Source organism: Cucurbitaria berberidis (genome assembly GCF_010015615.1).
Source record: "Cucurbitaria berberidis CBS 394.84 unplaced genomic scaffold K460scaffold_4, whole genome shotgun sequence".
NCBI classification, from domain to species: Eukaryota; Fungi; Ascomycota; class Dothideomycetes; order Pleosporales; family Cucurbitariaceae; genus Cucurbitaria; species Cucurbitaria berberidis.
The window spans coordinates 3,037,325-3,049,836 of record NW_024468938.1 but is presented as its reverse complement, the minus strand read 5'-3'; the positions used below and the strand labels follow the sequence as shown (position 1 = coordinate 3,049,836).

The 12,512-nt window shown below is 52.2% G+C and overlaps 5 protein-coding genes across 5 annotated transcripts; 2 read left to right on the top strand and 3 right to left on the bottom strand.

The window, feature by feature from the left end:
* Positions 1 to 351: 351 nt before the first annotated feature.
* Positions 352 to 2,004, bottom strand: K460DRAFT_286804 (DnaJ domain-containing protein; the record flags this gene model as incomplete). Its single annotated transcript, XM_040928928.1, has 1 exon — positions 352 to 2,004. The coding sequence occupies one exon, from the start codon at positions 2,002 to 2,004 to the stop codon at positions 352 to 354; it is 1,653 nt and encodes a 550-aa protein (XP_040786342.1).
* A 645-nt stretch (positions 2,005 to 2,649) lies between these two features.
* On the top strand, positions 2,650 to 4,184 carry K460DRAFT_378836 (RING-14 protein-like protein; the record flags this gene model as incomplete). The annotated part of the gene is made up of 3 exons (XM_040935112.1): positions 2,650 to 3,616; positions 3,690 to 3,986; positions 4,042 to 4,184. 3 exons carry the CDS (start codon positions 2,650 to 2,652, stop codon positions 4,182 to 4,184), a joined length of 1,407 nt encoding a protein of 468 aa, XP_040786341.1.
* A 349-nt stretch (positions 4,185 to 4,533) lies between these two features.
* K460DRAFT_397002 (uncharacterized protein) lies at positions 4,534 to 6,666 on the bottom strand. The gene is made up of 2 exons (XM_040936136.1): positions 5,957 to 6,666; positions 4,534 to 5,893 (listed from the first exon to the last, which is right to left on the bottom strand). The coding sequence occupies exons 1-2, from the start codon at positions 6,240 to 6,242 to the stop codon at positions 4,857 to 4,859; spliced, it is 1,323 nt and encodes a 440-aa protein (XP_040786340.1). The 5' UTR covers positions 6,243 to 6,666; the 3' UTR covers positions 4,534 to 4,856.
* Positions 6,667 to 6,751: 85 nt separating this feature from the next.
* Positions 6,752 to 9,609, bottom strand: K460DRAFT_418777 (RING finger domain-containing protein). Its single transcript, XM_040937967.1, has 2 exons — positions 9,437 to 9,609; positions 6,752 to 9,383 (listed from the first exon to the last, which is right to left on the bottom strand). Exons 1-2 carry the CDS (start codon positions 9,461 to 9,463, stop codon positions 7,140 to 7,142), a joined length of 2,271 nt encoding a protein of 756 aa, XP_040786339.1. The 5' UTR covers positions 9,464 to 9,609; the 3' UTR covers positions 6,752 to 7,139.
* Positions 9,610 to 10,315: 706 nt separating this feature from the next.
* Positions 10,316 to 12,400, top strand: K460DRAFT_357462 (glycoside hydrolase family 32 protein; the record flags this gene model as incomplete). The annotated part of the gene is made up of 4 exons (XM_040932034.1): positions 10,316 to 10,504; positions 10,562 to 11,259; positions 11,308 to 12,133; positions 12,182 to 12,400. The coding sequence occupies 4 exons, from the start codon at positions 10,316 to 10,318 to the stop codon at positions 12,398 to 12,400; spliced, it is 1,932 nt and encodes a 643-aa protein (XP_040786338.1).
* Positions 12,401 to 12,512: the final 112 nt, after the last annotated feature.

Below are 12,512 nucleotides of genomic sequence, written 5' to 3'. Positions count from 1 at the left end.
TCCCTACGCGGTTGAAGACTAACCGGAACCGTTGCCGGTCAAAAGCCTTTGGAATTATGAGCGGCTCATTCCCGCACGGGAATGTCATCAAGTCTTCTCCATAGGAGAGAGAAAGTGGATGAGTAGGTATACTTCTATCATGGTATTGTGGTCTCGTCGTAACAAATGCTCAACAGAGACTCTACAGGTGGTGACGGAAACTAACGTCCTTGTAAATGCATGCATGCATCGTTAGCTCCCCCTCCCTGATTCTTGAACGCCTATGCAATGCTAAAACAGCTCCATATCCCGACACAAATGCCTGAAGTAGGTCGTGGTATCAAATCGTGAATCGTCAGGTCATGTCATGATCTATCGCTTGCCCTTCTTTTTCTTACTTGGGCCTCTTACCGTCTTCAATGCCACATGCTTTGGGTGATCTTGGAGATGGTCGAATAACTGCGACTTGGAAGGGAAAGTAGCGTCACAGCCCAGACACTTGTTTCTGGGTTCCGCCGACGAATTCTCTTCGGCTTGCTTTGCTGCCTTCTTGGCTCGCTTCTGCGCGGCCTTACCCAGCTTTGGTTCCTGCGGAGTCATGTCTTCGGGTTGTGCGACGTCGATGGGGTCCGCGTTAGACTTCTCAGTGTCAGTGCGCGCTGTGGATGTGTTGGTAATCTTGAAGCCAGCGAGTCGGGCCTCGATATCAGAGCGTGAGGCGTATTCGTCGTCCTCTTCATCCTCATCGTTGTCCTCTTCTTCAGGATCCTGTATATCCACATCTTTTTCATTGTCTGTACTGCCATTGTCTGTGTTGAGTTCATTTGTCTTTTCTACAAGGTCTTGTGTATTATCGTCAAGGCCATCTTCATCAGAGCCGATGATGTCTGTTCCAAGGTCATCATCAGCAGGCGTTATGATTCCACTGCTAATACCATCCTCGTCTAGATTGAGGTGCGCATTGTCCTTTTGCATCTTTCTCTTCAGCGACTGGATTGCCTTTTGGTGCTTTTTGCTTTTCTCGTGCGCCTCGTACTGGCGCTCGCTCTTGAATGTCTTGTTGCAGGCTACGCATTCGTAGTGCTCCTCTTCTATCTCTTCCTCGGACTCGTCCTCCAGCTCATCAGCAGGACGTGCTGTAACCCAGCTCGGCAAAGCCTGGGCTTCTTGCTCCAGCTTTGCTAGCTTTTCTGCTCGTGCTCGTGCAGCCTGCGCCTTCCTCGCATCGCGTTGTGCTTTTGCCTTGTCTTCATCTGACTGTTTGTTGGGTGTGTATCGCGGGTCGCGCTTGCGTACAAAGGCCACCAGTGTCCTGACAGCGTCGTTGAACTCTCGCCGGCCATCCTCACGGTACTTTAGGTTCTCCTTCTCGGCCATACGGCGAGTGCGACGGTCTGGCGCATCTGACAGGCGGTACACGTCGAGCCATGCAAAGCTCTTGGCGGTAGCGAAGCCATTCCATGCCGAGTAGAAGTTGCGCACCACATCGTCGTAGTGATCAGCCTTGTGGCCAAAGGAAGGATAGTTTGGTATGTCGATGTCGTCGTAGTCTGCCGCATACTCTTCTTCCTTGGCAAGTTGCTCGAAGGTTTCCCTCACGAAGCCAAAGAAGCCATTTGGCGAGTCGGAGAAGTCGACGTTGCCTCTGAACTTGCCCATCATGCACGCCAGGTCGTCGGATGTGGTGACGCGCATGTTGCCCTGGTAGTGGTCCTCTGTCGCTCCCTCTCCGCTGCCACCGCGCAAGATGTCTCCTTCATGTGCATCATACCAGGCGCGCTCCTGGTCGTCGGAGAGGACCTCGTAGGCGGACTGGATCTCGGCGAAGAGGGCGGTGGTGCGTTCCGTGTCGCCATGATTGCGGTCAGGGTGGAGTTCGAGCGCTTTCTTGCGATAGGCCTTCTTGAGCTCTTCTTGTGTCGCAGTCCGCTCCACGCCCAGCAGCTCATAGTAGCTTGTCTTGACGTCGCCGCCACCACGAACCCCAGGTTGGTCCCCGCCTCCAGTCGACTGCGACGCGCCCATGTTGGTCAGCCAGTCTGGGGCGCTATCATTCGAGCTGGGGTAGATTTTTCGCGTCTAGAAGTATCTGCAGGGCGTCGCGAATGTTTGCGGACCGACAAAGGTTGAATATGACTGTGCACAAGTGCTCTGATTCGCCAGATGAGAGAGGCGAGAAAAACACGAGCCGAACAGTGACGGACGGGGTGCAACAGCGCGTCAGAACCACGACTACGACCACGGGGCGAGGGTCTAGGCATGAATGTCGTAATTTTTCTCTTTTGTTGATATAAACGCCCGAGTCCCCCCATGTCGTTGTGTGTTTGATTCCATCATCACTCTCCATCGCCTTCTGGACTGGACTAGGCAACCTCAAGGAACCAACCCCCACCACCACCTCCAAAGAAGAGTAGATTCTCCAAAAAGAAACACCGTCGCAGAACACCTTCGTCCTATCATCTCCAACTTTGCCATCCATCATCTATCGAATTCGCATGACCCAGGCACGGTGGTTGATCTGGCATATATCGCCCTACCTACTGCATCGGAACCAGACCGGAGCCGACCCCGCTACTGTACCCCCCCTCCCCCCCTCCTGAGCCTGTCATCAACCCCACGTGCGACAATCTGCCGCCCTGATTGCTGTGCCACGGTTCACCAGACGCAACCATGAAGTTTGGCCGCGTCTTCAAGCAGAGCCTCACCAACGAGGGCTTTCCGCCCGAGTGGGTCGACTCGGCCATCTCCTACTCGCAGCTCAAGAAATGCATCAACAGGCTCACCGACGAGCTGCAGCAAGTCGGCCTCGACCCGGCCACCCTGTCCAAGCTACTGAAGCACGTCGAGGACTACAATGCCTCCGCCGAGCAGCACGACGACCAAGAACGCCCCTTTGAATACATCCTCAACGGGGATGACCCTGCCGAAACCTCGTCCAAGGCGCGGCGACTCTTTCACCCCAAATTACTCTTCTATGTGAACGAGACCACTGGAGAGGTGCACAGCGCCCGGTTGGATGAAGAGACGAAGCGCAAGCTGCAGATGCTGGCCGTGGAAACGGGCATGTCAGAAGTGCGAGTTACCGACGAGTCAGGTCCCTTAGATCCCCCCGAGATTGAACATCTGGACAGCCCCGCTGAATCTGCTACACCCACCCATGCGCCAAGGAACCGCCCAGGATATCGCACCGTCGAGGTACCCATCACTTCGGATACCGAGTTCTTTACCAGGCTCACCAGTGAGGTCTCTGGACTGGAGAAGCTACAGACGCGAGAGGAGAAGCGGATGGGCAGTCAGATAGAAGACCTAGGAAAGCAGATAGCCATATTCACAGACCCAGGCCGACGAGCGAACAAGAAGATGCTCGCAGCCTGGCGCCAGATCTTTCAAATGTACATTGAAGAAGGCATCTTTTTCGGCACAACCGAGAGCGACCACAAAGCACATGATTCCGACAAGGCCATGCAGAGGCTCGCCGAGTTCTCCACCAAAGTGGCCCAGACGGGTCTCGTGGATCAGATGCGGAAAAAGGACAACTTGAAGGCGCTGACCATGTTCATGCACATCAATCGAGAGATCCTTCAAGGCCTGCGTTTTGGTGAGATCAATCACAGTGCCATGCTCAAGATTTTAAAAAGTACGTCGCATTATGAAGCCGCCCCTCGCCGAAGCTCATGTTGCTTCAAGACAGATACTAAATCATGTTACAGAATTCGACAAGCGCACGGCTCTAGGGGTCAAGTCCACCTTCCCTCGACAAGTCGAATATCCAGAGTTTTCTGAACACCTCGCCAAAGCCGTCTGCGCCGAAGTCAATACGCAGATCCTATCTCATATCCCTCAGATTGACGACTATTCCTGCCCCATGTGCTTCGACCTCAAATGGCGGCCAGTGAAGCTCAGCTGCGGACACACGTTTTGCATCCGGTGCTTGATCGTCATGCAGAACAAGAAGCAACACAACTGTCCCTTCTGCCGAGAGCCAACCGTTTTCGATGCAAACTCGGGTTAGTCCAGCAACTCTGTGAACTGCAAAGTGACTCTCGCTGACACCCTTTGTAGACAATCTTGATCAAGAACTAGCAACCTTTCTCAAGAAATGGTTCCCAGACGAGGTCAAGACCAAACAAAGATACAACGAGCTGATGGCCGGTATCGATCAGTACGGCGAGGTCTATGCGAGTCAAAAGTGCGTTTTAATGTGAAGTTTATCCCTCCAAACGGCTTGCTAAGATTTCCCAAGGTTTTTACGCGGCGGTTCGTTATGGTGAGCACGCTTCAATCCCTTGCAACGGTAAACAGCACTAATCTAGGTTTAGGCATATGGTTTGACAGCATGCTTCAGTGTAAGCGCTAAGCCGCTTTGCTTGTTACCTTTTTGATTTTCTTCGAGATACCCCAGCGCAGTGATTTTACATACAACATCAATAGAGCACCATCTTATTACACTTTCGAGCACATCACCAGACTACAAAATCCGAAGAAAGCTTAATCATCAGACTCCCGTCTCCTTTCAACATCCTCCACATTGTTCAATGATGCACGAAGTCCTCAGGGCCATGTCATCGACTTACGCCCGCGCAATGTCCTTTCAGAACAACACCAGTGGTTTCATGGACGAGTATTGCGATCCATTGTTGGTTAATCAAACATATAATTAGTACTATAGACATACATTCGTCTTCCCAAAATCGGTCATGCCTTCGTTACTCGTTACATATCATAAGTCGTTATCCATGAGTGTCAACGCTAAAAAGGAAATACCAACGCCAACGCCTGCTAAACGAAAGTGACTAAAGCAAAAGTAACAAACCCGAACCGAAAACAAAAACTCGAGGCCATACTCTCTCTCTCTCTCTCTCTATCACTTACCTAGCTTACGCAATCGCTGCAGTTGTACTTCCCCGCCGCAGGAACCTGAACCTACCCTTCTTCTTGCTCGCTTTGTCTTCAATAACTGCTGCAGCGGAAGGATGCCCGACCACAGCAGCCTCGGAATTTAAGCGCTCGGCTTCCTCGTAGTCCCACGGCGTCGTCCAAGAGCGTTGCGGAATTTCGCCCAGTTTTGTGCTGTCGGATGCGAATGTGTACGACGATGGGGTAGCTTTATCAAGACGTCGCTTGGTGACTGGAGAGATGGCTGGTGGAGACGAGGTGGGCTTGCTTCGTTGCACGGAGTGAGGCGACTCTTTCGACTCCTTTCGTGGAGTCGAAGTGAAGTTAGGTAACTTGGGCGTCGGATGATGCAGATGCGCCGACGGGGCTCTGGTGTAATTATGCGGCCACGTTGTTGGCCTTTGGTCATCGAAGGAATCGACTCTTCCTCTCCGACCTTCGGGCCATGCTCCCAGGGTTCCCTTGATGATGCCCGACGTCTGGATCTCAATGGGTTCCATGGGGACATACTTTGGTAAGGGAGACGCCACTGGTGTTGAATATCCTGAGTTAGATCCTGACTTCGCCGAGCTAGAGCTGTTGCTGGAGCTGCTTCCTTTCCTCGTGTTCTTTGGCCTCATTACAACAAGCTGTGGTTGACTTGAGCTTTTGATTGGCATTTTAGTAACCACTGGTCCGCTTATTCGTTGTCGTGAGCTCGTATGTCTTTTTTTCTCTTTCTCTGGGCTAATGCTCCTTCCTGAGCAATCGAAATGTTTTGCGCTTCCGCAGACATGGCAACAAGATGCGTCAATATGGTAAAGTTGTAGTTGTGAGTGGCTGAGACGTTGATACAGCTGGGTCATACTGTGTAGTGCTTCTTTCCGTGAGATGTCAGACAAGTTCGTAAGAGACTTGTAGTCCAGATCCAAATGACTTTTCCCGGTCTTGGAATCATGGTTGAGAAATGTTGCAATAATGCTAACTAGACCAGTGTTTAATTTGATAAGTGTCTCAGCGAGAGACGCATGCGCAATTGCTTTACACACCATTAGCACCCTTTACATAGCCAACTCTATCGTCTCCAAGGACTCGATCTTACCATCACCCTTTGCAAATCGCTGGCCCATCCCACTATGATAGCATTCAGCATACCTATCCGCCAACTCTTGCGGTCCTCGGCGCAAAGATTTTGATAGTTGGAGCTCTGCGCTTGTCGTTGGATCTGGTGCTTGACTCTCCTTGCGCGCTTTGCGCTTTCGCCGTCTTTCGCGTAGTCGTCTGAAGATGTTAAGACCGTTTGTGAACGCTTGGACAAGATTGGAGATGCAGGACGCGACTTCGGCATCTTCAGCCTTGCGCGGTTTTGAGTCGAGTTTCACCGCCATTGCGCAATAGAGTGTAGGAGATGGAAGGAAAAAAGGATGAGGAGACAAAGACAATATTATAAGAAATAGAAAGTGTGTTAACGGGACATTAGCGAAGGTGATAGAGGAGTCATCCGAATCTTTGAGCTTGACCTCGAGTCAAGTCAGTCGCGCCCAGCGGGGACCTGGGCCTTATGCGCAGTGAATCCCGACCCGGGCCTACACCCCAGTACTGCGCCCCGTCGAGCGAAGCCGTGTTCCTGCATCTTTAACTGGGTGCTACCCACCTGCCTCACACCGTACGGCACACCGTTTCAACCGAGTGCTGCTCGTGTGCGCACGTAGCCGCCTCGAGGTCGTGTCTTGGACGTCTTTTGTCCTCTGAGTGGTCAATCATGTTCCGCCATCCCTGCACAATGTAAACGACAACGGAATAGCGCAGGGCTAGACTGGCTTGATAAGCTTTGGGAGCTACTACGAGTGGACGACTTAGGGACTGCATCTAAACTGCATAAAACGCTATCCAGTGTGCTGTCGTGGAGTAGACTAGAGCCCTGCAATTCCGAGGAACGTAGATGCAAGAGGAGAGTATGCAGGGTGTTGAAGGGCGTTGGAAAGCTCATGAATGGTACGATGGTTGGGCACGAGTGCTTCATTTGCTCGACGCCTCGCCGGCGTCGCAAGCACGCAGTCGAGGGAGAGTGCATGATGAATTCAGTTGTTCGTTGGTTCTGTAGACATCTCACCGTAGAACGTGGTGCAGAGTGCGACCCATCCAAACCCCGGCACTAGCTTGATACGATATGACACATGCGTCAGATATACATTCGCTGTCCAAGCTGCGCTAAGGGAAGTTGTTAATCCTAGTCCAAACGCCTCGCTATGCAATACAGAGGCAAAAATAATTCGTGAAAGAATTTATTGCCCGTTATCCTCGACGTCCTCCACCGTAACCGTCCGCCTATTCATATTCTGGCTCTCCGAACTGCTTTCTGCGACCGCAGAAGTTGAACTCTCGGCCTCGTTCCTCTCTGGACCATTACCAAAGCTCCAACTTGATTCGAGGGAGCTTGGTTCGACAGGTTTGGGCGATGACTCTGCTGTTGGGCCCACCGTTGTTGTGGTTGCCAAGGATGAGTCTACCTGTGATTGAGAATTTGCCGCGGTAGACGTGGAAGGCCCTGCTTCTGCCCCTGCTTGTGATGCCTGAGAAGGTGGTGATATTGAACTGCTTTCCTGTCCAGGCCGTGGCGCCTGTGCCATCGGCCTCAGTGTCCACCCCTCTGGAAGCGTCAAGCCTTCTGGTACCCCAGTGTCACCCTGGCTTAAAACAGGACCTCGAGCGAAGTAGGCTTGGGGCACAAATGAGTCCATATTCGGCGGATTTAGAGGCATGATAGGTGGAAGTTCCTGGCCCGTAGCCGCAGTAATCCCTGAAGTTTGTTGGAGGCGATGGAGCTCACCAAGAAGCCTGTGTACAACTTCGAGCTGCTCATGTTGCGCATTAAGTTGGCGCAGCGACTCGATAATGTTCTGCTGAATGCGTAGTATGTCGGACTGAACATCTGCAGGATGTAAAGCAATAGCGCCAGGTATTGGGCCCGTAGCGAGGTTTGATACCAAAGTAGGAGCGAAAGGCTGAACTACGGCTTGGTTGTGGTTCTGCTGAGCTGGGATTTGTGCAGCATTATTGGCGACGGCTTGCTGACGTAGCTGGTCCATGGCATTCCTCACAACAGCGTTGTCCTGTTGCCCCGGCGGTACGCGGAGGTTGCCCAGAGCAATCCTGAACGGGCCAAAGTTGAACACTCGCAAGTTGCCTGCTGGTGGTTGCGGTTGGCCGCCCTGTGGAAACGCTTGCTGACCTTGGCCTGGCTGACCGGCAACACCTTGTGGTGGATTTCCACGTAGTATTCCTTGTAGTGGTCCCTGGCCCTGTTGGCCTTGATGGCCTTGATTGGCGTGGTTGTCCCGCTGGTTGTTTTGCGACGCCGGTTGTGCGAGGACTGGTCGTCGACAGGTCGGACACACTTGCTGTCTCTCAAGCCAACTCCTCAGACAGCCAAAGTGCAGGATATGGCCACAAGGGAGTTTTTTCGGTCTTTGTCGCTCATCCATGCGTCGGCCTGCCGGCGCACCCTCTGCACCGTGATGCACCCAAGGTCGCATCTCCTCGCGACAGACAATACATGTATTCTCTCGCTCAAGTTCTTCCGCCGTAGCATCCGGGTAGCGCGTGTTCATATCGCGTGTCGCATTCCTATACTGGACGAAGTCGTTGATTCTTTTGATAAGAGAGCGAATGGTCATGAAGAGGTCCCTCATGATGTGAATAGGAATGCCGTAGAAAGTCATGAGGATCATGAAGAATCCTAGGTATACAACAGACTTGATGAAGTCTGTCGCAAGATCCAAGTAAAAGACCCAGCGGCCCTTCTCCTCCCAACCGGGGACATCGCCCTCGTCTTCATCATCTTCTGCCTCTGTTGGCACTTCTACGCCCTCAGCCACCGCCCGCTGGCGTGCTTCTTCCCTCGCGGCTCTTCGAACCTCTTCCTGTGCAGTCTCTTGGCGTCGCGTAATGTAGATCTCGACGAGCGAAAGCGTGTACCGGACTAAAGTCGAGATGGATGCGATGGCCAGAAGGACATATTCGAAGCCAAACATGACCATGACACCCGGGCGTGCGTCTGAGAGTATCGAGTCGATGCAGTATTGCATCATGAAGATGTCAAAGCCCACGGAGAGCAGCAGGGAGCTTATCAATCGGGTGTGGAAGAGCTTCGGGTTCGCAGGCGGTTGCTGCTCTAAGAACTCGACTCTTCCTTCTCCTATCCACTGCCATACCTTTCCAGCAAGTAGGCAGAGGAACATTGTAAAGAACCAAATGCCAATGTCGTCCCTAAATATGGTCATGGCCAATAGCGTCTCGCTAACCGCGAACCATGCCTTGTCGTAGAGTTGCTCGGTTTCGATGGCGCGGAGGGGCCCGTAGAAGAGGCGCTGGAGGCCATATCCGACGCTCGCGGCGACAATGAGCATGAGATTGACCAGGAACATCAGAGAGCCGGTGCTCTGGGAAATGTATACGGCGGCAGAGTAGAAATTCGGTCGCTCGTAGTATGCGCGCAAGAGCACGACGTTGGCCATGACGGCCGAGCCCTGGGGTTGTTAGCACGACTGCGCCTGTTCAGCAGTACAGAGGACGAGCATACCGCGACGTAAACCTTTAGCCGACTCATTTGGGCAATGGCGAAGCTACCGAAAAGCTAGACTAGAAGATGTTTCTCCATCTAAGACGGAAACGGCCTCAACAAGTGACAGTGGTAGTATATCGTGCTGCGGCGAGGTCGGCGCGTTGGTGCGAACGTGTTAACAAGCAAGCTGTTTACACGTGACGGCGGGTCTTCAGTGATGGATGACGTTTCCCGCCAAGACCTTCCCAGAGCTAACTGTCACCCCTCTGTCGCATGTACATACACCAACATCTCACATGCGCCCCGGAATCCATAATTCTGGCGCAATGGTTTCCAAGACACTCCCCGGGGGCTCTCTAGCCTCGATCTTGGGGCGAGATCCACTGGCTTTGTCCATTCTGCAGCAGAGCGTGACTCTCGGAAGGATACTCGGCCTCCAATACGTACGCCCAGTACAAATTGGTGGACCTGCGGTAAGTGCTGGACCAAGGTGGTCAATTTTGAGAGAAAGGTCCGCAAGTATAACCTTGGAAAGAACTAGCCGGAGAGGCTTCCGTCCCGCATGAATTGGCTACTCTTCTACGCCAGCACTGCACGCTGTACACTTACACACAAGTGGCAGTAAGCCAGCATCGTGAGGCGCATCCAAAATCGACCATATGCGCTAACATGTCTATCCGTTGTGGGGAACCATGAGGGATTTGCGGGGATTGATGACCAACTACTGCATCCCAGCCATGCCACCTACTCGGAGCTCCAGGGTCTGTTACGATGGTGTCGGTCCGTCGATCTAGTAGGCCCTTTTTTTTTACTCCGAATAACTACATAAAGCGTCTATACCTCCCTTGTATGTCTTGCACCTTACTAGCAATCTTTGGAATCACCTTGCAAGTCACGATGTTTTGGTCAATTCCCCTTTTGAGCCTCGCGCTCGGATACCTTCCATCGGCGAGAGCACATAATGACACAGGATCAACATTGCCAGCGATACTCTCTACCGACATCATCGAAGGCTTGGGCAACAATAGTCTCTTCACCAGATGGCGACCTACTTATCACTTTACCTCGCCAGCTGGGTGGATGAATGTATGTTCGATGATTGTGAAGCATATTATCTATTCGCGCAACTCTAATTATGCCTAGGACCCATGTGCCATGTTGTACGATCCTACCACCGATACATATCATTTGCACTATCAATGGCACCCCAATCATGTAAACTGGGGAAACATCTCCTGGGGTCATGCCACTTCTAAAGACCTGATTACTTGGACGGATGTTGGAGGTTGGGAAAATGATCAGGCTCAATCCGTCGGTACAGGTCCTGGGCCAGACTCAAGGAACAACAGCTACTACGGCCTCGGTATCTTCTCGGGCTCTGGGCAGCCCTATAACCTTCAGGGTGAGCAGGACGGCACGCTCATCAACTTTTACACTTCAGTCCAGCATTTGCCCACTAATTGGGCTCTTCCTTACATCAAGGGTACTGAAAAACAGAGCATCGTCATTTCAAACGACGGCGGCAAGACCTGGGAGCAGTATGAAGGCAACCCAGTTATTTCGTCCCCGCCCGAGGGCTGGAATATCACCGGCTGGCGTGACCCATTCGTCGAACCGTGGCCAGAGATGGATGCCATCTTAGGACAGAAAGAGCCGCATTGGTATATGGTGTTGGGCTCAGGTATCAAGGGAGAGGGTGGAGGCGGCCGCATTCCATTCTACAGCGCTCCCTCATCGAACCTGACAGATTGGACTTTCTTGGGCGCTCTATGGGAACCCGACCGAAACGAGACTCTGGGCTCTCTCCTTGAAACCGGAACTTACGGGTTCAACTTTGAAGTGTAAGTTGAGCCTATGTATGTTCGCTCACACAACGCTAATCAAAGCAGGTCTAATTTCTTCTCCTTGACTGACGAAGATGACGATGTGCACTACTACGTCCTCATGGGGGCCGAAGGTGGTAACCTTACCTGGCATCCTCGCGCAAGTTGGGGTCTCTGGAACGAGGGAGTAGTCACCAGGCGAGAGAATGGTTCAGCCGAGTTCACCCCGGTTTCGGGTGGCGTCATTGACTCTGGTCTACTTTACGCCGTCACCAGCTTCAATGACACGAAGAATGATCGCCGCGTTCAGTGGGGTTGGGCCAGTGAGGAGAACAACAACTACGCTATTAATCAACAAGGTTTCCAGGGTGCCATGGCAATTCCTCGAGAGATGTACGTTATCAAGACAAGGGATCTAATCAACGCCGACGGAGGCCTGTCTACCAAAGGTAATACACGTGTTGTCGAACACAGCAACGGTACCTTTACTGGATATACTCTGGGTGCTCGTCCTTTGCCCGATGTCGTCGAAGGTCTTCACGTGGGCGCGGAGCCGCAGAACATAAAAACTGCTGGCACCTGCAACGCTAGCTTATCAGCCGGAAATGCTAGTAGCCACATGCATCTTCAAGTAACTCTCAGCAACTTCACGGGCCCTGCTGGTGTAACTATTGCTATGTCGCCAGGTCGCGAGGAGCAGACTACTATCTGGTATAGTCCTGAAAACTACACCATCAACGTTGATCGCTCGAAGTCCTCGCTTATTGGGACAAAAGTAGCCAACTACACAATGCTTGGCTACTTTTATCCATATACTTTCTCCAACGGCACGCAGGAGTCCTTACACATGGATGTTTTCGTCGATGGTTCGCTTGTAGAGGTTATTGTTAATGTACGTCACACAACATCTTTGTTCTTAGCACTTGCTAACTCGATATAGGATCGCTTCTGGCTCACGACTCGCATCTACCCTGCCCGCACAGACAGCACTGGGTTCGGTGTTTGGGTGGGAGACAACTCTACTGTTCATGCCACAGACCTGACCGTGTGGAACATCGCGGCCAATGCCTTCCCCGACAGGCCGGCAAACTCTAGTAGTGAGCTTGTCTTCGACACGCCCGAGGAGTCGAACAACTATGTTTGGTGGGCCGGAAATTAGACGCGAAACTCAGGGTGATATGTGAAGAGCTTCAGGTATTATAATGTATATATGACAATAGAAAGGGACCATGACAATGAAGTTTAAGACTGTTTAGAGATAGGAGGAGACC

Coding starts and splice junctions, on each gene's coding strand:
- K460DRAFT_418777 (XM_040937967.1), bottom strand. CDS start 9,463: ATGAGTCGGCTAAAGGTTTACGTCGCG. Junction 9,384..9,436: donor GGCTAAAGGTTTACGTCGCG/GTATGCTCGTCC, acceptor TAACAACCCCAG/GGCTCGGCCGTCATGGCCAA.
- K460DRAFT_397002 (XM_040936136.1), bottom strand. CDS start 6,242: ATGGCGGTGAAACTCGACTCAAAACCGCGCAAGGCTGAAGATGCCGAA. Junction 5,894..5,956: donor GCGATTTGCAAAGGGTGATG/GTAAGATCGAGT, acceptor TGGTGTGTAAAG/CAATTGCGCATGCGTCTCTC.